The sequence below is a fragment of the Ranitomeya variabilis genome, chromosome 4 (assembly GCF_051348905.1).
Source record: "Ranitomeya variabilis isolate aRanVar5 chromosome 4, aRanVar5.hap1, whole genome shotgun sequence".
In the NCBI taxonomy this organism is placed as follows: Eukaryota; Metazoa; Chordata; class Amphibia; order Anura; family Dendrobatidae; genus Ranitomeya; species Ranitomeya variabilis.
This window is the reverse complement of record NC_135235.1, coordinates 418,198,511-418,223,172: the sequence shown is the minus strand read 5'-3', so window position 1 is coordinate 418,223,172 and position 24,662 is coordinate 418,198,511. Positions and strand designations below refer to the sequence as shown.

The following is a 24,662-nucleotide window of genomic DNA, read 5'->3' as shown; positions in this document are numbered from 1 at the left end:
GCTGCTTAAGAGAAGTGAATATTCACTGCTCTCCATCCCCATGAAAGTGGAGAGCAGTGAGTATTAATTTTTCTTTAATAGCAGACATGCTGTTAGCCGCTTCTCAAGGTTTCCTGCAGCTGCTAGGCTCTGAAGTGTGTTCGCTACTTAAGGGAATGAATATTCACTGCTTTCCACTCCCATAGGTGTGGGGAGCAGTGAATATTCATTGACGTAATAGCGGGCACAGTAGTCCCAGCAGGCAGCCACCTGCAGCCGCCAGGCGATTACTTGAGCCCACTATTAAAGAGAATGAATATTTACTGTTCTCCACCCCCATGGGAGTAGACAGCAGTGAATATTCATTCCCTTTAGTAGCTGGCACACGTGATAGCCCAGCAGCTGCAGGAAGCCGATGGCTGAGGTTACTGTGGCCATTATTAAAGAGCAATGAATATTCACTGCTCCACATGGCCATTGTCCTGGCGTGGGGAGCAATGAGTATTTCAGCAGCGGTCCTCTGCTTGCAAGCAGAGCATGACTTCACTGCGATGCCCTGCTTACATGCATAATCAGCTGCTGACATCACAACAGGACGCTGCGAGGGCGTGCCGGGAAGGTAAGTAGGATGGTTCATGTTTTTTTAATGTTTTTCGGATGGGGCCATGCATACCCTGATGGGTATGGGGGCCATTCATACAATGATAGTGATGAGGGGGCCATGCGTACCAGGATAGGAATGAGGAGGCCATGTGTACCAAAATAGGTATGAGGGGGCCATGCGTACCAGGATGTGGATGAGGGGGCCATGCGTACTAGGATACTGATGAGGGGGCCAAGCATACCTTGATAGAGATATGGGGAGCAATGCATACCATGATAGGGATGAGGGGGCCATGCATAGCAAGATGGAGTTGAGGGGGGCCTGCATACCAGGATAGGGATGGGGGGCCATGCATACCAGGATAGGGATGAGGGGGTCACGCATACCAGGATGGGGATGAGGGGACCATGTATACCTTGATTGGGGACATATACAGTACTGTATATACCAGCATGGGGGATATCAGTACAGAACTGACAACATTTTTTTGCTTCATATTGTTTTTCTATCTTCCTCCTCTAAAACCTAGGTGCATCTTATGGTCCGGTGTGTCTTATAGTCTGAAAAATACAGTACAAAGCTTCCTGTTGGCTTCTTTTATCTACATTAAGGTTCGCTGACACAAAGTGATGATTTAATCCCTTCATGCGGCGGCCAATTTTGCTTTTGTGGTTTTATTTTTACCTAAAGCTTCTTCCCAGAGCCATATGAAGACTTTATGCTAAATGAGCTGTACTTTTGAATTACACCATTAATTTTACCAAACAGTGTACTGGAAAATGGGAAAAAAAATTGCTAGTGTGGTGAAATTGTGAAAAAAACCCGCACTTCTGACATATATATACATACAGTGCCTTGCGAAAGTATTCGGCCCCCTGGAATATCTTCATAGGTGTATAGTAGCCCATTTCTAACAACCATCACTCCAGTGTTTTTATGGTACTTTGTGTTTGCTAACTTTGTAAGAAGGCTAATGGATAGTTAGAATACCCTTGAAAACACTTGTGCAAGTATGTTAACACAGCTGAAATGTTTGGCTGATTAGAGAAGCTATAAACCCGATCTTCCTTTGAGCTATTTGAGAATCTGGAGCATTACATTTGTTGGTTCCATTAAACTCTCAAAATGGCCAGAAAAAAAGAACTTTCATGTTAATCTCGACAGTATATTCTTGTTCTTAGAAATGAAGGCTATTCTGTCGCATCCTCCGATACTTACCTGTCCGCCCGGCGTGCTCCCGACGTGGTTCCTCGCTGCATTCCACCTGGCTTCTCGGGCTCACGGCGCTTCGGCTGTTCGCGCATGCGCCATAGCGCCTCTTCCGCCGCCAGGGGTTCTGGGAGGTCGTGACCCAGTGGCTCCGCCCCAATATGGTGGCGCCCACCGGGTATTTCTGTTCAGCGTTTACCCAGGTAAGACGCCTGTGTATCTTCGTCGTTGTGGCGCCTGCTTATCCCAGGTTTTCCTCTACGTCCTCAGGTCCCGTGCCTGTGCTACTTTCCCTCGTTAGCCCTGTGCCATTTCCTTTTTCCCTAGCCTGGTCATCTTGTCCCTTCCTCTCCCTTGCCTCATACTTGCCCTGTCCTTTTTGTCTCCCTGTGACTCTGTAGTCCATTAGCATACCCGCAGTTTACTATTTGTTTCTTCCTTTCCAGCTCCCAGCTTCCAGCCACCCTCAGTTCCCGATTCCTCCTTGTTTCCCATTACTGCCTATCTTCGTTTTTTGCCCCACTCGTCCCTTTGGCTCTGGCAGTTGTGGTTCCATCCCCGTTGGGCCTGCTCCTAACACTCCCTGTATAGGGGGTGGATCCATCTGGTTCGCTTGTCCTTGGGGGCTCTGGAGCCGTGACCCAGAGGGTCCACTTTCAGGTTTCTTCCCTTAGTTTCCCATTCGTGACAAATTCTATGTGAGAAATTGCCAAGAAACTGAAGATTTCCTACAACGTGGTGTACTACTCCCTTCAGAGGAGAGTACAAACAGGCACTAACAGAGTAGAAAGAGAAGTGGGAGACCCCGCTTCACAACTGAGCAATAAGACAAGTACATTAGAGTCTGTAGTTTGAGAAATCAATGCCTCACAGGTCCTCAACTGGCTGCTTCATTAAATAGTACACTCAAAACGCCAGTGTCAATGTCTACAGTGAAGAGGCGACTCTGGGATGCTGGCCTTTGGGGCAGAGTGGCAAAGAAAAAGCCATATCTGAGACTGGCTAATAAAAGGAAAAGATTAATATGGGCAAAAGAACACAGACATTGGACGGAGGAAGATTGGAAAAAAATGATATGGACAGACAAATCCAAGTTTGAGGTGTTTGGATCACACTGAAGAACATTTGTGAGATGCAGAACAACTGAAAAGATGCTGGAAGCGTGCCTAACGCCATCTATCAAGCATGGTCGAGGTAATGTAATGGTCTGGGGTTGCTTTGGTGCTGGTAAAGTGGGAGATTTGTACAAGGTAAAAAGGATTTTGAATAAGGAAGGCTATCACTCCATTTTGCAACGCCATGCCATACCCTTCGAACAGCGCTAGATTGGAGCCAATTTCATCCTACAACAGGACAATGACCCAACGCACACCTCCAAATTATGCAAAACTATTTAGGGAAGAAGCAGGCAGCTGGTATTCTATCTGTAATGGAGTGGCTAGCCCAGTCACCAGATCTTTACCCCATTGAGCTGTTGTGGGAGCAACTTGACCGTATGGTACACAAAAAGTGCCCATCAAGAAAAAACAACTTGTGGGAGGGGCTTCTGGAAGCATGGGGTAAAATTTCTCCAGATTACCTCAGCAAATTAACTGCTAGAATGCCAAAGGTCTGCAATGCTGTAATTGCTGCAAAGGGAGCATTCTTTGACGAAAGCAAAGTTTGGAGAAAATTATTACTTCAAATAGAAATCTTTTTTTCGTACCTTGTCAATGTCTGGACTAGATTTTCAATTCATTTGGAAACTCATTTGATTAATAAAAGTATGAGTTTTCATGGAAAAGGAAAAATTGTCTGGGTGACCCCAAAATTTGGAACGGTAGTGTATATATTTTTTTTTTACTTTTTACTGTTATTGTTAACCTTTTTGGGAGACTTGAAGACGCAGTCGTCTGATCGCTTGTGTTATTTGCAGCGATACCACAGTATTGCTGCATATAGCAGAAGTCACGGTCTCCTTTGAAGCTCGCCCACAGGTGGGTTTTAAAGGAGCTTTGTAATGACAGGAATATGTGTCATCAGATGACCACCAGCTGTCTTGACAACCCATTGGTGACCCATGATCACGTTAAGGGGTAAGCTGATGGGTGGAGAACATAACGTGCGCACATGTCGGCGCATGTTAAATGCCGCTGTCAGAGATTGTCAGTGGCATTTATGAAGTTAACAATCGCAAGCGGTGCTCTGCTCCACCTGCCATTGTTAGCAGCAGTTCCTGGCTGTAATACACAGTCATCACCTGCCAGGTATGGGGCGGACTTGCTGCAGGAGCCCGCTCCATACACCCACTTCCAACATGCGCCGTACATGTACAGCAGATGTTGTGAAGGGGTTAATACTAGAGATAGGATAGGAACATCCCGATTGGGTACGCCTTGCTATGGTGGAATGACTCTATGTTATTTGCATGTACTTGTAACAGGGTCCAGGGAGGTGGTCGTGGCTGAGGGTGGCAGTACTGGCACACCCTGGCCCTCTGTCACATACACAAATAGCTCCCTCTGTTGTGCATTTAATGGTTCACTCTCTTGCACATCAGAGTCCTCTCCAGTCTTCTGTTGGTTTTCTGCTTTAATCATCAAGCAATAACAGCCAGAGTCCAGGTCAAATTTCAAACAAACAACTTTACTCAGTTCTTTACTCAGCTTGTCTGGATTAGTCACAGGTACAGCACAAGATTCTTCACAAAGTACAGTCTTTCCTTTCCCTGTGCTGTCCCTTACTCCTCCAGGAATATTGCAGGGTCGTACCGTCGCCTTCGGTACAGCAGCGCTCTCTCTGGCCAGCCTAACTCGCTTCAGGAGTCCCCAGTCTGTTTCGCCCCAGACGTTTGGAGTTAATCCCATGTAATTAGCTGCCACCATTTTGAGGCTGCCCTGTATTCCTTCCACTACCTGGTGACCGTTGCTTCTAGGCCCTGGACGAGCTGGGCTCCTTTGCTTCAACGTTGCGGGGCACAACTGTCCTGTCCGGGCTCCCAGGCTCTACTGACTGAATTCAGGAAGCGCTCTCTAACTTACAACCAGTTGGCCCCTCCTAACTAACTAAATCCTATCTTATCCTATTGTACCCTCTTTAGTGGGCTAATCTAATTCCTACACTTTCCCTACATATTGACACAAGAAATATCTGTACACAACATTATACATTAGAGCAGCATTATCGAACGTTTGAAATAATATATATATATACAATATGATAATATTATAAGAAATATAAAATATATCAGACATATACCGTATCAACTGTACCAGCTTCTCGGGAACGCATGCAGGGAGTGTGGGGCATAAACCAGTCTCTGAATCCCCTTTACATACTATTACTATTGACTTATAACAGGGTATATGCTCATTTCATTTTGTTCTTGAGTTTTTTTCTGTGAAATGGCCACAGTGTGAACGAGCTTCTACATATTGCACATATACAAATTTATCCTCCAGCTCATCTAGCTCATTTCTTTGGTATAGTTGTCCAATCTAGCTTCTAATCGCATCATCATGTGTGAGGAAACATACTGCAAAATCATTGTGCTTCCATGTTCCTTCTCAAGTAAAAAAGATGAAGATCAAAGGTCTTAATGAGACATGTCTTACTAAAAAATGCATACAGGAAAGAAATATATCTTGGTACCGTGTTAGCCAGTAGATAGAAAAATATTTAGAATTGAGAGTCCTCAGTGGTTGATACGTTTTAGCCAGTTAGCCATTAAAAGGTATCAACCACTGAGGACTCTCAATTCTAAATATTTTTTTTAAAAAATGCATAACAGTAAAGCAAAAAATGACTAGGCTTTTTTGTGCAAGGTTGCAGCATGACTTAGCATGAATTTGCACGTGTGTGAGAGTATTGTAATACCAGATAACATTATTTCAGGATGCAGCGCGTTATATAATAGTAATTTATGTGTAAACAACATAATGGGTTTAATCAGACACCTAATTTAAAAAAAAAAATAATTTTCCGTCACTTTTCTTTTTAATATCTAGGATTGTAAATCGCACGTACTTACTGCACTCCTACCTTTTTGCTGCTAAATAACCACCCCATCTTTAATTCCTTAATTAAGTTTAATAAAAATGAATCTACCACTCAAATGAAGTTCTCATTTATGGCTCCTTACAATTACCACTCCACCTTACAACTTAAAAAATTTCCAGCTTAACCCCTTCATGACGGTGGGATTTTCCGTTTTTCCGTATTCGTTTTTCACTCCCCTCCTTCCCAGAGCCATAACTTTTTTATTTTTCCGTCAATTTGGCCATGTGAGGGCTTATTTTTTGTGGGACGAGTTGTACTTTTGAACGACATCATTGGCTTTACCATGTCGTGTACTAGAAAACGGGAAAAAAATTCCAAGTGCAGTGAAATTGCAAAAAAAGTGCAGTCCCACACTTGTTTTTTGTTTGGCTTTTTTGCTAGGTTCACTAAATGCTAAAACTGACCTGCCATTATGATTCTCCAGGTCACTACAAGTTCATAGACACCTAACATACTAGGTTATTTTTTACTTAAGTGGTGAAAAAAAATTCCAAACTTTGCTAAAAAAAAAAACAATTGCGCCATTTTCCGATACTCGTAGCGTCTCCATTTTTCATGATCTGGGGTCGGTTGAGGGCTTATTTTTTGAGTGCCGAGCTGGCGTTTTTAATTATACCATTTTGGTGCAGATACGTTCTTTTGATCGCCCGTTATTACATTTTAATGCAATGTCACGGCGACCAAAAAACGTAATTCTGGCGTTTCGGATTTTTTTCTCATTACGCCGTTTAGCGATCAGGTTAATGCTTTTTTTTATTGATAGATCGGGCGATTCTGAACGCGGCGATACCAAATATGTGTAGGTTTGATTTTTTTTTATTGATTTATTTTGATTGGGGCGAAAGGGGGGTGATTTAAACTTTTGGTTTCTAGATTTATACAGTCTGAAATGAAAGGTGGCTTAGGCTACGTTCACACTTGCGTTGTTAGGCGTTGCGTCGGGGACGCAACGCACAACGCATGCAAAAACGCTGTTTTGTGATGCATGCGTCCATTTTTGGCTTGATTTTGGACGCAAAAAAAATGCAACATGTAGCGTCCTGTGCGCCCTGACGCTTGCGCCAAAAATGACGCATGCGTCACAAAACGCAAGACAACGCATGTCCATGCGCCCCCATGTTAAATATAGGGGCGCATGACGCATGCGTCACTATACGTCGCCGAACCTGCGCCCGACGCAACGCAAATGTGAACGTAGCCTTAGGCAGGGCGGCTCCAGGTTTTCGTGGGCACCGGGAGAAAGACTCCTTTTAACACATACCATGATTTATGATGCACAGATATGGCAGAGAAATATAAGTATAGGACAATGCCAACGATTTCACTTTTTACATTGCATGACTGATATCTATTGTACATTCTGCAATAGCTCAGAAACCTGACAGTATAGTCCTCCATACAGTATTATGGTCACCACATAGTGCTCCATACAGGATAATGAGCTCCATCTATTGCTCCATACAGTATTATGGGCACCACATAATGCTCCATACAGAATAATGAGCTTCATATATTGCTCCATACAGTATTATGGGCACCACATAATGCTCCATACAGAATAATGAGCCCCATATATTGCTCCATACAATATTATATGGGCACCACATAATGCTCCATACAGAATAATGAGCCCCATATATTGCTCCATACAGTATTATGGGCACCATATAGTGCTCCATACATAATAATGAGCCCCATATATTGCTCCATACAGAATAATAAGCCCCATATATTGCTCCATACAGAATAATGAGCCCCATATATTGCTCCATACAGTATTATGGGCACCACATAGAGCTCCATACAGAAAAATATGCCCCATATAATGCTCCATACAGTATTATGGACACCACATAGGGCTCCATACAGAATAATGAGACCCATATATTGCTCCATACAGTATTATGGGCACCACATAGAGCTCCATACAGAAAAATATGCCCCATATAATGCTCCATACAGTATTATGGACACCACATAGGGCTCCATACAGAATAATGAGACCCATATATTGCTCCATACAGTATTATGGGCACCACATAGTGCGCCATAGAGAATAATGAACCCGATGTATTGCTCCATACAGTATTATGGGCACTACATAGTGCTCCATACAGAATAATGAGCCCCATATTTTGCTCCATACAGTACTTTGGGCACCATATAGTGCTGCATGCCAAATATTGAGCCCCATATATTGCTCCATACAGTATTATGGGCACCACATAGTGCTCCATACAGAATAATGAGCCCCATATATTGCTCCATACAGTATTATGGGCACCACATAGTGCTCCATACAGAATAATGAGCCCCATATATTGCTCCATACAGTATTATGGGCACCACATAGTGCTCCATACAGAATAATGAGACCCATATATTGCTCCATACAGTTCTATGAGCACCACATAGCACTCCATACAGAAATATGTACCCGAATATTGCTCTATACAGTATTATAGGCACCACATAGCGCTCCGTACAGAATAATGGACCCATATATTGCTCCATACAGAATAATGGACCCAATATAATGTTCCATACAGTATAATGGGCCGCATATATTTCTCCGTACAGTATTAGGGGCACCACATAGTGCTGCATACAGAATAATGAGCCCCATATATTGCTCCATTCAGAAATAATAATAATATTTATTTATATAGCGCCAACATATTCTGCAGTGCTTTACAGTTCAACAGTTCATATACAAGTCATAAGTAACAACGTTAAAGATAATATAATAATTAGAGCAAAATAATGATGCCCCTGCTCGTAAGAGCTTACAATCTACAATGAGGTGGGGGGAAACACAAAGTACAGGGGCTTATTTACAATCATGGTCCAACCATCTAGAGGGAATGGGGGACAGATAAAGGCTGCATGAGGTAGTCACCAGCCAGTATTTGTGGTGCTTTTGGGTGCGGTAGAGTTTGATGGAGAGTTATTCTCATATAACTGGAAAATGACACATGTACACACGTACGCACACACACACACTTTGATTAGGGAATGTGATAGGCCGCTCTAAACAGATGTGCTTTGAGGGAGCTTCTAAAACTGTATAAGTTGTGGTTAGTCCTAATTTCTTGGGGTAGAGCATACCAGAGTATTGACGCAACTTGGGAGAAGTCTTGGTGCCAGGAGTGGGAGCTATGAGGGTAGGAGTGGGTAGTGCATAGGTTAGTAGAAAGTTGCTTGCTGAGCATAACGAACGGATAGGCCAATAAACAGAAATAAGGAAGGAGATATAGGGGGGTGCCGCACTATGGAGAGCTTTGTGGGTGAGAACAATCAGATAAATTGGATACTATAATGAATGGGCAGCCAGTGCAATGACTGGCAAAGAGCGGAGGCGTCCAAGTACCGAATAGCCAGATAGAGGACCCTGGCTGCTGCATTAAGGATGGACTGGAGAGGGGAAAGTCGAGTAAAGGGGAGACCAACTAATTGTCGACCAGAGGAGGATGCTAATGAGGAGGCAGTTACAGAAGGCCGACATGAGTGAGCAGGGCCATCACTTGCAGGAATATTGCAAGGTACAGGGGTTGGCCTGGGTTAGGACAACAGGTGGGGTGGGGGCTGGATGGTACACAGGAAGCTCATCATTCCTCAATAGACTTTGGAAGAAGGACTTGCAGCCCTGCGTGAAAACCCAGTGACCCCCGCTAGGGCCATTGTTGCAGAAGGAGCTAATGTAAAAGCTTCCCAGGAACAGGTGTATCACCCTTGTAGGAGTTACAGAAGTATAACCTGTGAGAGACTTTTCTGTTGTTCAAATTGTATTCTAGAATCCATTGTATATTTACTGTCATATGGTTTACTGCTGTTTCATATTATTAGCTGTTCCCTCACTACTGTGAATTCTTGTTAAATCAGAAGGAAATAAATCGTTCATTGACTGTTTCCACTTTGTGCGTTGCATTTGGTCTACTGCTTACATATCTTTATCTATTACCACTTCATCCATACCTCTGAATACCAACCTCAATTATGACCCAATAAATTGAACTATACCCCAATAAATTGATCTTTTAAAGGGAACCTGTCTGCAGAGTTGTGCAAAGTAACCTACACACAGTGTCAGGTTTGCGCCGTTATACTGATTAAAATGATACCTTGGTTGATGAAATCCGTCTTGTGGCTGTTTTTAATCTTTATTTTCAGTTTTGTGTTAATGATATGCTCGTGCCCTAAGGCGGGGTTGATGTATGTGGTGCTCTCATTAGATATTCATAATGCCGACTGCTGACAGGTCACTGAGCCATCAGTGACCTGCCCCCTAGTTTGCATAATGAATACCATCACATACTGAATTTAAAAAAAAAAACAACAACGGCCGTGGCACCTATGCTGCAGCATAACCGCATGGTTACTGTGCACTTAATCCCTTTTTTCACATTTACTTGAACGAGGAGTCCTTTTGAAAATGGCGTCCGGGGTGCCTGCATAGTAACAGCTATCGGTTTGTATAGAGATCCGAGAGTTGCTGTTGCGCAGGCAGTGGTGGTGCCATCTTGCTGGAGAAGAAAAAATGTCCTCTTCCAAGATGGCACCGCCCTCACCTGTGCAGTAGCTGCTCTCGGAGATTGCCAACAGCTGCTATTGCGCATGCGCGGGCTTCGCCATCTTGGTGGAGGACTGCAGCTTCTAGTCTCCCATGGAAACTATTGAAGGATGCAAAAAGTAAAAAAGTTTTTAAAAATATTACATAAATAAAATCACATGCCTTTTGCCCAATTCAAAATAAAACGAAAAAAAAAACCTCAAATATGTATCACCGCATTCATCTATAAATATAAAAAAAGAATTAACCTGATCACTAAACTGCGTAACAAGGAAAAAAAATAAAAATGTCAGAATTAAGTTTTTCTGGTCGCTGCTACACTGCATTAAAATGCAATAACAGGCGATCAAGAGATCATATTTACACCAAAATATATCAATAAAAATGTCAACTCTGTGCAAAAAAATAAGCCCTCACTCAGCACAAGATCACAAAAAATGGAGACGCTAAAGGTCACGGAAATGTTTATTTAGTTCGTTTTTTTTTACCAAACTTTGGATTTTTTTTTTCACCAATTAGACAAAAAAGAACCTAGACATGTTTGGTGTCTATGAACTCATAATGACCTGGAGAATCATAATGGCAGGTCATTTTTAGCATTTAGTGAACATGGTAAAAAAAAAAAAAATAACAACAACTGTGGAATTGCACTTTTCTTGCAATTTCACCCTATTTGGATTTGTTGTCCCATTTTCCATTACATGATATGTTCAAACCAAAGGTGTTGTTGAAAAGTACAACTCATCCCGCAAAAAACAAGCCCTCCCATGGCCATTTTGACAGAAAAGTAAAAAAGTTATGGTTCTGGAAAAAAAAAATGTGCAAAAAACAAAAACGCAAAAACAAAAATACCTCTGGTCATGAAGGGGTTAAGAATGATTCCGCCCTCAGCAATTTTGACACATTTGGTCCATTTTATTAAAGGGGTATTCCCATCTCTAAGATCCTATCCCAATATGTAGAAGGTGTAATAATAATAAAAAATATTAGCAAATACCTCCAATTAGAAAGGTAGTATCATTTTTTGATTTGTTATGTCTCTTTCCTCATGTGCAGGCATTTGCAGAACCTTAGGTGTCCATGATTACATCCACTGATGAAGAGACAGCTAGTTGCTAGTGGTTGTAACCATGGATACCTAAGGTCCTGCAATACCTGCACATGAGGAAAGAGACATAGCGAATCAGAATAATTATACTACATTTCTAATTGGAGGTGTTTGCTAATATTAAAGGGAACCTGTCACCACGTTTTTGGAAGATGGGATAAAAATAGCGTTAAATAGGGGCAGAGGTGGGCGTTACATTAGTGTGTGTGTTATGCGTTTATTACCCACCTAAGTTGCCGAAATAACTTTGCAAAGTCTCCGTTTTCGCCTGTCAATCAGGCTGGTCAGGTCGCATGGGCGTTGTCTTCCCCCAGATTTGGCGTAGTTTTCCGTTGGTGGCGTAGTGGTGTGCGCATGCCCAAAGTCCGGAATCCTCTTCCAGGGGATTTAAAATAGCGCGGTGTTCGTTATTGCATTGGTGATCGGTGGGCGCGGCCATCTTCCTTTGGCCGCGCGTGCGCAGAAGCGGCGCTCTGCTGGCCGCGGCTTCAGGAAAATGGCCGCCGCGATATCCATCTGCGCACGCGCGGCATCCCGCGGCCATTTTCCTGAAGCCGCGGCCAGCAGAGCGCCGCTTCTGCGCACGCGCGGCCAAAGGAAGATGGCCGCGCCCACCGATCACCAATGCAATAACGAACACCGCGCTATTTTAAATCCCCTGGAAGAGGATTCCGGACTTTGGGCATGCGCACACCACTACGCCACCAACGGAAAACTACGCCAAATCTGGGTGAAGACACCACGCCCATGTGACCTGACCAGCCTGATTGACAGGCGAAAACGGAGACTTTGCAAAGTTATTTCGGCAACTTAGGTGGGTAATAAACGCATAACACACACACTAATGTAACGCCCACCTCTGCCCCTATTTAACGCTATTTTTATCCCATCTTCCAAAAACGTGGTGACAGGTTCCCTTTAACATTATTATTACACCCACTACATATTGGGATAGGATCTTGGAGATGGGAATACCCCTTTAACTGCATGTCCACTGCCCTGCAACAAATGGACAACCACTCATGACGAAGTGGGAAAGAGAACCAGACCTGTAATATGAGAAGGCATGTCGGGTCTTTATTGATTCATCATATTACAGTGCTCTCTTAATATTGAAACAATGGAAGTACTGGCAATATCACAACATATGTTTCTCTAGTAAGTGCATTTGACAACTTTCGGTGTTGAGATATTCTATAGGTCAACTTTAATTTTATAAAACTTGTGAAAGAATTTGCTGTAGAGCAACAATACAAGTTCTACTCACCTTACTGATCCTCCGTGGCTCCCATAGTGATATTTTCTTGGTATAGCATCAGTTATTTTTTCCTGATCCAGTATTGCTGCTTTGAAATGATGTGACTGCTGCAGCCAATCACAGCTGTAGCTGTGGATCCACCTTGGAGATCACTGCTGAAGGCGGTGATTGGCTGCAGCAGTCACAAGTCATGTCAATGTCAATCCATCATCACTGAAGCAGATAAAACAGACAGACCGCCCAGTGACTAGAAAAATATGAGAACATATGAGCTGCAGATGTCATCCAAGTGCAGTCTGATATACGCCGACTCACAGAATGGAGAAGATGGAGAAATGAAGTTCATCATCTTCTCCGCACCTTGGATCACAGTAAGTTGACTCTTGTCTAACGCTCGAGGCAGAGTTTGATCCGAGGGTCATTTGCATGAAGAATCATCGGATGCTTCTCACCAGTGAGTGAGTCCTAAGAGTGGATCTTGCAAGAAACCAACTGGTAACAATGATTTATTTCTTGTCTGAGGAACTGAAGTCCGCAAATCTACGCTCACTATTTGCCCATGTCATATGCTACGAAATCAGAACGTTAGTAATAAGGATTTGGAAGCACATATTGGTAGAAAATAGGTCCGATCACACTGTTACTCAATAGAGAAGAAGGAGCTGTATTCTAGAAGCATAGGCAGGATTAGGGTTTAATCTGTCACCTTCCACTGTCTATAAGAAAATATCATTTCATTTCTAACTCTTTTTTGTATTTTCTTTAATGTGCCAGATATGGAACTAATTCTTACCTGTATCTGCCATGTGGCCTTTTACATGTTCTGTGTTGTTGACGGTTGTGGATGTTATACCAATCACAGCTGTAAGCAAAAATAAATAGATTTAAGGTTTGGTTTCAGCACCAAGCAAAAGATTGGTAGATGCCATGGGCCACCGATGTAGGTAGAGGTCCCATGGCATCTCAAAAAACATGCTCTATGCTTATCAAGCTGAGTGTGCAGTTAACAAGCCACATTCACCTGGAGCCAGTCCGGGATAGCAGGAGTAGGGCATCACACAACATATTGGCTACCAATGTACTATACACCCCTCCTGGTGGGCTCCTGAGACACATGGAAGAAGATGCCATGGATTTCTATCCTAATATTCTGAGCAAAGCTGACCAGGTCATAATCCATGAAAAAATAACATGTCTCATCAGCCCATCTGTGCTCTTGTACCCATTTTACAAGAACCATCAGGTTAGTATTAAAAGGGTGGTCCACACCCCTGCTTAATCAATACAGGATCCCAAGTAAAATAAGAGCAATGGATATTCACCTCTCGCAGTGGTGCAGTTCTGGCGATGTCGGCACCACTGTTCCCAGAGAGTGATGTGAAATTGTTGTGCCACTTGCCTGCTGCAGCCTACGAGTGGAGACTCGTCATCTGAAGCCTTTACTGCTTCGTTGGAGTGGGTGGCCTCCCTGATGGAATATTATGACTTTCAGCCAAACAGCTGATTGGCTGTAGCGAGCACGTGACACAACAATATCATGTCACCAGCGGCACCAACATCACTTGAAGAACACTGCCGTGGGAGAAGAATAACAATTGTTTTTATTTTAATTGGGGTCATGAATTGATTTAGCCGGGGTTGCGCAATGGTGGACAAGCCCTTTAAATCATCACACCATCAGCAGGGTAGTATTCACTTTATGCAAAAACTACTGCCTGGCACCAGAGAGAACTTTACTGTCAACTGAAAATTACAAGAGACATTTTATCTTGAGTAGCACCCATAATTTATAACTTTCCTGAAGCTACCCCTACGGTCAGTTGCATATTGTATATGTTAAGGGGCATTTATAAAGCGAGAAAATGGTGAACGAGTGTTGTTAAAAATGATTATGTTGCTGTATAAACAGGCTGCCAATCACCCTATGAACGAGCAACATGCTCATTAATCTGGTGAAATGATCTTTTTGATCTTTTATGCAGCATAAAAGATTATCATTCTCGGAGGCGCATCGTCCTGTGTAAACATGACCGTGTATGGTCAATATGGCTCCCCCTAATATCCCAACCTCACCCACCATTTTTTGATAACCAATCAATAATACAAATAAAAACGTAACACCAATTTCAATTTTGGATAATTATGGCCACAGCGGCCAGTTTATTAACAAACAACAAAAACATTTTATTAAACATTAGCATAATTTTATGCAAAATTAGAAGGGAGGGTTCTTGGAGCCCAACGGGAAAATTCTGGCTTAAAATATTTTTGGCAAAACCAAAAAACATAAGAACACCTCAATTTACCCCCAGCCGTACCACCAGCTCGAGGGCACCATAATTCCCGTTTTGGGAAGAAATTAACCACCACCAGCTCCCAGGGTAAACACCCTGTCCAGAGCCTGTAACCAAAAATGCCAGAACACCAAACCCGTTTAACTGTCCGGAATTTCCTTCAAATTCCTTAGCCGCTGAATCCGCATAAACTCCAAGAACCCCACCCCCCGCAACAGCCACTGTGACAAGAAAATTAACAACCTTAAAAAACTTGACCTACTAACGATCCCTGCTCTAACTCAAAATACCCTGCCAACCCCATCTACCCCTGACCCTGTAAACACTATAAAAAAGAGGGAGGGCGGGTGGGTCTCTTCTCAGGGGTTCCTAACTGGCAATGTGCCTACTTTTCCCGCACTTTTACCTATATAGCCCCCACCCCCCCACACCCTACAAGCCCCTCCCACCCCACAGGAACGACCAATCCCTGCAAAACAATTATTTTTAAAAAGGGGAGCCCATGACCCAAGCACAGTCATGGGGGGCCTCCATTTATCTCTGCCTATTCCAGCCCCCTCCTTGACCGTGTATGGTCAATATGGCTCCCCCTAATATCCCAACCTCACCCACCATTTTTTGATAACCAATCAATAATACAAATAAAAACGTAACACCAATTTCAATTTTGGATAATTATGGCCACAGCGGCCAGTTTATTAACAAACAACAAAAACATTTTATTAAACATTAGCATAATTTTATGCAAAATTAGAAGGGAGGGTTCTTGGAGCCCAACGGGAAAATTCTGGCTTAAAATATTTTTGGCAAAACCAAAAAACATAAGAACACCTCAATTTACCCCCAGCCGTACCACCAGCTCGAGGGCACCATAATTCCCGTTTTGGGAAGAAATTAACCACCACCAGCTCCCAGGGTAAACACCCCGTCCAGAGCCTGTAACCAAAAATGCCAGAACACCAAACCCGTTTAACTGTCCGGAATTTCCTTCAAATTCCTTAGCCGCTGAATCCGCATAAACTCCAAGAACCCCACCCCCCGCCACAAACTCGCAGCCCTGAACACCTCATGCCTGCGAGTGCCCCAAAGCCAACAATGCTTTCTCAATTCCTTCTTGAATAGACAAGGCCCATAAATCAATGCCAATCTCGTTCAGGTGTACCCCATCATCCCTCCAAAATTCACCAACACCTGACTCCAACTCGAAATGCCGAACACATATTCCTCCATTTCTGGATACAAACTTGGTAATAGCCCTATTTAGCTTCACTCGCGCCCTGTTGATCCCCTTGACGGAACGCGCACCCCTCCATTTCTTACGAGGGACAATATCCGACCACACCGTCATAACCTTGGGAAATGACATCCACAACCGTAGAAAATCGGAACGAATATCCCGTATCAAGTCCTTCACCGGTTTTGACCCCAAATCATTCCCACCCAAATGAAACACCACAATATCTGGTGCTACATTCAAGCGGGCGGCCCGAGAAAAATAATGAATCGCCCTACTCCAAGCCATACCCCGGAAACCAAGCCACCGAATTAACACTTCCTTACGGCAGAAACCCAATTGCCTACCGTCTGGCCTGGCGTCCGCCCGAAGCGCCCCCCAATAAACAAAGGAGTGTCCGAATATCCAGACCAAATAAGGATCATGACCTGCAATATATAATAACAGTAACCGTTAACAAAAAATGCCAATTACACAAACAATCCTTTAGTGCCGAATATAAGACCGATAACGGCTTGAACTCCAGTGACCAATACGTTTTATAACATCAGGCCCCAAACCTAAACCATCAGCCTCCGACGCTGCCCCTATCCTGAAAGAATGCGATCCGAATTCGCCCCGCGAAAAACCCAAGGCCTTCAAACTTCTATGTAGAATCGCAATAAATTGAAAACGGGACAAGAAAAATCCGTCCTGATGGCACAACAGTGGGCCAGAACGACCGGCCCATAAACTCCAATAATCCCGTAAACATTGTTCCGGGCACATGAATGACCCCGGAACTCTTCCTAACACCACCCGTTTGCCAACCCCCATTTGATCCGTCTTGGAACGCCGGATCCAAAATACAATGCCTCCCGTCCAAAAATCCACATCTTGGGCCAATAAACCACCAGCAGTAACCCTGCTGCGTGACACCAACTCCCCAACTCGTAATGCCCCGAAAAAGGCCAGAGAAAAAGCCAACCAAAACAACACCGCTTCAAAATGAGAGCTGCACAAACCTGCCAAAACACCACCCAAACGTTCCAGGACCTGAAACGATATAGGCCTGCGCCCATCAACCGTTCTAATATCCCTACGATAACCTTTTAATGCTTGACGCACCAGAAAATTCTTCGTCACATCTACCGAGCCCTCCAGCTTAAAGCCAAACGCTAACCCAGTCACGAACTTATTAACCTTAGAAACCGACCAACCTGCCTCAGCCGCTCTTCCGACCAAGAACAAAACGGCTAACAACTTGTCCTCATCAGACTCCAAGTCCCACTGCTCCAAAACCGAACTCTGCCAAACCTGCCAGGAAGCTTCATATGCCGCCCAAGTCTGACTCGTAACCGAGGCCCGAATCAACCGTCCCGCTCCTCCATAGGAATCCGCCACAAGTGAGAAGGGCATACTGCTCCTGCCGCGTCCGCCTCTGGTGCCAGCTCCCGGAAACGCTCCAACTGTAAACGAGATAATGCATCCGCTAACGAATTTTGAACGCCCGGAACATGCACCGCTGAAATCCACGTATTGATCCTCAAGCACCTTAAAACAAGTTCTCTTACCAATTTTATCACCGGCGGAGACGATGCCGACAGCGAATTGATCACCGACACCACACTCATGTTGTCACAATGGAATCTAATCCTGCGATTAGCAAAAGCGTCCCCCCAAATAAAGACTGCCACAACAATGGGAAACAACTCCAACAACGCCAGATTCTTTGTGAAACCACTCGCGCGCCAGGAGTCTGGCCACGCTCCAACACTCCACTGACCAGCGCAATAGGCCCCATAACCTACACTGCCTGCTGCATCCGTGTAAATTTCACTGTCAAAATTGTTGACCACCTGCTGCTGCATCAAAGAGCGACCGTTATAATGCACCAAAAAATCGTGCCAAACCAACAAGTCGTCCTTATGCTCCCGACTCAGTCGAATGAAATGATGCGGAGCACGCACCCCCGCCGTCGCCCTGGACAACCTCCGACAAAATATGCATCCCATGGGCATAATTCTACACGCAAAGTTCAGCCGACCAAGCAAAGACTGCAAATCTTTTAATGTGACCTTCTTGAGCCTGACCACGCGGCCAACCTCTTGCTTCAGAGCCAACAATTTATCATCAGGCAACCGGCATTCCATGTTTTCTGAGTCTATCAAAATCCCAAGAAAACTCAAGACCGTACAAGGGCCTTCGGTTTTTTCCTTCGCAAGGGGGACCCCAAAATGACCCGCCACCCACTCCATGGCCGCCAACAAATTCCTACACACATTCGAATCCGGAGGACCTATGAACAAAAAATCATCCAAATAATGAATGACCGATGAAACACCAGCCACCTCTCTAACAACCCATTCCAGAAAGGTACTGAAAGTCTCAAACAAGGAACACGAAATAGCACAACCCATCGGTAGACATCTATCCACGTAGTAACCACCATTCCAAAACATACCCAACAACGGTATACTGTCCGGATGAATAGGCAGCAAACGAAAAGCAGACTCCACGTCTGTCTTAGCCAACAGAGCTCCCATCCCGTAACAACGCACCCAATGAACTGCCATATCAAATGACGTATAAACAACTGAACATAACTCCTGCGAAATGCCATCATTCACAGACAACCCCTTCGGGTATGACAAGTGGTGAATCAGACGAAATTTATTCGGCTCTTTTTTGGGGACCACCCCCAACGGGGAAATGATCATCCCCTCAACCGGTAAACAAGGAAACGGCCCAGCAATTCGCCCTAACTCCACCTCTTTTTTTAACTTGTCATCCACCACACCTGCATGAACCACAGCCGACCTCAAATTTTTAATCCCAAACGGAACAACATGTTCAGGGGGAGGGATACGAAAACCGTCCGCAAAACCCTGAGTAATCACGCTAGCCTTCTCCCGATCCGTATACCTACTTAGAAAGGGGGCCATCTTTTCCAGCCTCACCGGCGTCACCCCCTTGACCGGCACCCACTGCCGATTTGCCTCTTGCTTTTTTGAAGCACTTGGAAGCCCCGTGTGAAACTCCGTTGCAATGGGAACACACATGTTTAAATTTGCAGGTGTTGCCGAATTTACACTGGCCCTCATTAAATTGCCAGCATGTTCCCGTTTTCTCTTTAGATCCCTGTCCTCCCTGACCACTGCTGCTATGTCCTGCCTGCTGTCCGGCATTACTCCCGCTCCCATGAAAGGACTGCCCGTACCTGCTTGGAGCCATCAGTTTTAACCAGAGCCCTATGTCCTTTTGATCCCAACGTATCTCAGGCCGAACCGCCTTCCTCTGCCTGAACTGTTCGTCATAGCGCAACCATGCTTGTCCCCCATATGTACGTTGCGCCTCCCCAATCGCATCCAGATAACAAAATAAGCCTGAACAATTCTCAGGGGCCTTCTCACCTATCACACTTGCCAATATTGCAAACGCTTGTAACCAGTTAACAAACGTCTGCGGTATAAGCCGCCACCTCCTCTTCTCCTCTTCCTCTTTCTTACTATCATCCTTTTTCCCTTTATCAAGATTAAATTTCTCTAGCGGGAGTAAGGAAAAAATCTCCACATAATCATCGCGCCAGATCTTTTCTTTAACCTCCTTTTTTAAATGAGCCCCCAACGGCCCCTCAAAGCAAACGTACACCTCGCCTTTAGCTCTATCGTCCAACTTCACAGTGTCCCCTTTATTCTTCTCCGTTTGCACGGATACTGACACACCAGACGCCGATGGCAACTGCTCGCCCGTTAACAAACTTCCCGCATCAATTAAGGACGGGCCCACAACCCCAGACCCAGGGGTCCATGCCCTGGCCGGCGATACCCCCGTCTCTCTACCCGCCCCGCTCTGTAAACTGCTCAAAAGTTGCGAAACACTCGCCAATACATCCCTCAATGCAGGCTCCGACAAACCACCGCTCCCCCTAATATCAGACGCGCGCCCACCTGCCGCCTGATCCGCTATAACCTCCCCACAAAAAACCCCTCCGGGTGACACATTAGACATAGGGTGATACTCACCGAGCTGCACAGGTGCTGTGTCCCTGCCAGCCGTGCGTCCTGCATCCCGCCGATCTTCCCCAACGTCCAGCTCACCATCGGAAAACGATTCTTCTGCACCATCGTGCTGCTCCCGGCCCGCGCCCCTGGCCTCCACGTCACCAGGGGGGACCGGAGCGTCAGCTGCACTTCCATCAACCGACCTTCGCCCAGACCTGGACCGTAGTTGCTCTGAAGGTCTCTGTTCCCTCTCTGGCACCCGACCACTCCTCCTGCCAGGCAGCGGAGCCCCACTGCCCGCCGCTCTTCCTGACCGAAGCTCGTCTGTCGCTGTCCTTAGCTCAGACGCCGCCTGCCCTGCGCCGACGTCCTGTGCGCCCACTGCACGGTCCTGCTCCTGCCGTCGAACGCCCACCGCTCACCGCATCTTCCTCCCTGGTGCCGGAGACTGCCACCTCAGAACCGCTCCCATCTTGCCTGGCCGCCCTGACGCTGCTCCTAGGTTCCGGTCTTGCCACCGCTGCTCTTCCGCTCCTCTGTGCCATGGACCGCACTGCTGGAGCCCTCACTTCCGGCGCAGCTCTTCCTCGCTGCGCACCACTCCTCGTAGCAGCGCCAGCCGGCCGGCAAGGAGGATTCCTGCCGGAGGGGGCACAGCGGGGGAACGCCGCACCGCTGCACCCAGCCACCGCAGGGTCCCCGGAGGGGCTCCTAAGCCTGCGCCGACCGCGCGCGCTCACCTCTGGTGAGAGACGCTGTGGGGGCCTCGTGCGCCGGCCTCTCCTGCTGCTGGACTCTGGTGCTCCTGCTGTGCCGAGCAGCGCAGAGAGCTGCTCCTCTAACCACCCTCCTCTCCTGGACCTGGCTGCCTCCCTGAGTCGCCCCACCAGCGAATCCACCGACTCCATGACCACCGCTGCAGGACTGTGAGGTAGACACAATTTGCGGGTGGGGGTGCGCTCTCTCTTCTCAGGGGTTCCTAACTGGCAATGTGCCTACTTTTCCCGCACTTTTACCTATATAGCCCCCACCCCCCCACACCCTACAAACCCCTCCCACCCCACAGGAACGACCAATCCCTGCAAAACAATTATTTTTAAAAAGGGGAGCCCATGACCCAAGCACGGTCATGGGGGGCCTCCATTTATCTCTGCCTATTCCAGCCCCCTCCTGGAATCGCACTGCCGAGAACCATAGCAGCCTATGCACACTGGGCGATCTAGTATAGATCTATAGATCACTCAGCGTACATCAATTACTTTTGTTTGCCTGTGTAAACAGGCATTCAAATGTATCCCAATTGGTAAAAGTTTACCCATCGACGGTCATATCGTGCCGCTGGTCGGTCTGTGTAAATGGACCTTTAGATTCTGCTTTGCGCATGGTCATTTCAAAGCATTAAGAAAACGCAGAACTAAAAAGAAAGGTAGAAAAATCTACCAGCAACTTTTCCACAGATGAGCTTTAAGGTCCATTTACACTGGCTGATAATCTGTCAAATCCAAACAGTAATGACCCAAGGTTCACGGCAGTTGTTTAATGCGAATGAGTTGAGTGATTGAACAATATGTTCAAAAATGTTCTTTCATCGTTCATTGAATCGTTTAGGTAAGCAAAAAAATTTCAATTTTCGAAAATGGTGTTATGTAAGTGGAGATTTATCGCTTATTCAATGATTTGACCAGCAAAAAGTGGAAATTCAAATGCTAAATAGATCTGGCTTTCAGTGATTGCTTGACCGCTTTCCGAAGCAATTGTTCAGTTGTAGTCGGAGCATAGGAAGGAGCACATATTCACGGATGGAACTAGTACATATATTCGGAACTAGAAAAAAAATGTTTTTTGCTTCATTAATTTGATTAAATATTCTTCTTTATAAAGTATCTATGGAAATGTTTGTACAATACTTTATGAATTTATGTATTCCAAGTGAATAATATCACTTATGGGATTTTAACATTGATCACACCTACACTTCAGATCATCTGTGTGAGCACAATTCGTAATGTTTGACGCAATCGCTATTCAGCCATTTCATTCCCAATTCTGGTCCTGTATAAACACTTGTTAGTTGTGAGTTACAATCACATCATTCAGCATTTAACCAATCTGCTCATAGAAATGTCCCCTTATTAGGCGAGGGCGACACGCAGACTTTCCGCTCAAGGAACATTCGGTTATAGCTACGATAGTTGCAGTGCACAGGCGGGCGCTAAGCTTCATGCCATTCAGTGGGGTTGATTTAGCATTCCTGTGCAATATTCAGTCAGTGCAATATTCAGATAGTGCAAACTTAGTGTTAAATATCTAAAATCATCTTAAATTTATCACGCTGGCACCTGCTGGAAGACAAATTTGGTATATTTTTACATTCTTTTCTCTACTTTTATATCACATTTTGGTTCTCTTACTTTGAGCCGCTTATGCACCTAAATTTTGATGCAATTTCGCTTATGTTGCATTTTTTAATTTTTAAGCCATGCCCGTTGGCATAGACTAGCAAACATCACATCATAAATAGGACTAAAACTCAATGCAATATTATACATTTAGACACAATTCTCCCCAATTTAGACTCATCCACCCATTTTTGACTTTTGGTCAGTTTTCTTAGTATAAAATGCAAATTCTTATTAATCAGTGATTCTCCAGTACATAAAAAAACTTTGCAAAGTGCAATATCCCCCCACTCTAGAAGGGTCAGCTGTCTAGTCACTGGATGGCCTGAGCATCACAAAACTTTCATATTGAGTACAGCAAAAATGGAAAATACAGAAGATATAACATTATAGAGACAGGCAACAATGAAAAGTATGGCAGTAAAGAAAATAAATGCAAGATGGCTTACTGATGGCATATGCTGTCAGCAATAACAAATGCGCCCTCATGGCTCCGGCTTGTGGAAGATTTGGCGATCTCTGTGTTCTGTGTGAGATCTGGCATTCTGACAGCAGCACCACCACTAATGACCTCACCCAAACGCAGTTTTCCCATGTGTTCTGAGAAGATAAGATACTACATTGCTATCATCTGTAATGTGCACTGGTTTTTCTGCGTAAACCAAAAAGAAAACAAGTGCAAAGACCCCGCAAATTTTATTTTAATGCTCCCCCTCCTAATAGATGTCACCACTAACTATATGTTATTCCATTCACTGGGAAGCCAAGCATAATCATATACATTAGAGTAAGCTATATTTTCTTCATGTCATAAAAAAACACACCAGAAGACAAATAGACAGAATTCATCAATGAAGAACTGTAAGGAAGTGCAGCAAAAAATGTTTAAAGAAAACTTAACCTGCAAATAATATAGGGTCAATCTGCAGGTTAATAGGATTCTGACCCCGAGCAGCGCCCGGTGACTGAAATCATGTTGGCACCACTTGGAAAAATTCACATCTCTAAAAGAATATGATAAACGACATGCCATTAAGGTGAATAACAGCTGAAAATTGGAAGAACAGTTATCACAAACAGAAAAAGTCACGTTTGAAAGAGATTTAAGGGGCTAGGAATTAAATGAATAAAGAAAATGGTGGGTCAGCCCAACACTCTGGATAGGAAGGCTCCACTGATTCTGGGAAATTGCACTGACTGGCCAGAGAAAATCCAGTAATACAGAAACTGGTGTGATGGTCCAGCAAAATGATATGTCCGGAGCATGGTTTTAAAGGGGTTTTCCCACTAGCAAATTACATTTTAATTAAGAGATCTTGGAATAATAATAAGGTCCACAATTGGATGTGTTTAGATAAAATGTTCCTGTGCTGAGATAATCTTATAAATGTGCCCCTGCTGTGTACTGTGTAATGGCTGTATCTGACTGTACAGGGACATGGTCTGCAAAAAAGAGTATATCTCACACGACCCCCCAACGAACCTATCCATTACATTAAACCGCTGCCCACTGTCCCCAGTCCCACAAACTCGCTGTCTTGGGGTAATCTTTGACACTCATCTCTCCTTCAAACCACATATCCAAGCCCTTTCCACTTCCTGCCGCCTTCAACTCAAAAATATTTCACAGATCCATACATTTGGAGCGCCCCCACGTTAAGGGCAATGGGGTAATTGGCACTGGGTCCTTCGGTTCGGGGGATGTCACGGTGGCCCGACCCGGTCCATGGCCCTTTAAGGGACGTCCAATAAAGGAATAGAGTTTTTATGGTTTTGGGAAAGGTCTTTAAAGGGGAAGTGTTTGTGACGCCACCTGTGGTATTCGGTCAGGGTGACCGACGCTGCTTAGGGGTCCGCTGGGGTGATGTTATGGCAGCTAGATGGTATACCTTCCCAAAGGTGAAGTGTATCCCCAGGGCTTCCCAGAAGTGTAGGTGGTGATGGTGGACGATGTAAGGCACAGGGATTAACAAGGACACAAGGTTG

The 24,662-nt window shown here is 44.8% G+C and overlaps 1 protein-coding gene across 1 annotated transcript in view; it reads right to left on the bottom strand.

Annotated features, from left to right (window-relative positions):
* Nucleotides 1–23,241, bottom strand: part of LOC143768975 (uncharacterized) — a 49,670-nt gene extending 26,429 nt beyond the window's left edge. The window contains exons 1-2 of the mRNA XM_077257585.1: nt 23,126–23,241; nt 13,560–13,628 (exon numbers count right to left, since the gene is read on the bottom strand). Coding sequence (XP_077113700.1) covers nt 13,560–13,628; nt 23,126–23,165 — 109 coding nt within the window. The 5' untranslated portion in view covers nt 23,166–23,241. The remainder of the gene's footprint in view (nt 1–13,559; nt 13,629–23,125) is intronic.
* Nucleotides 23,242–24,662: the final 1,421 nt, after the last annotated feature.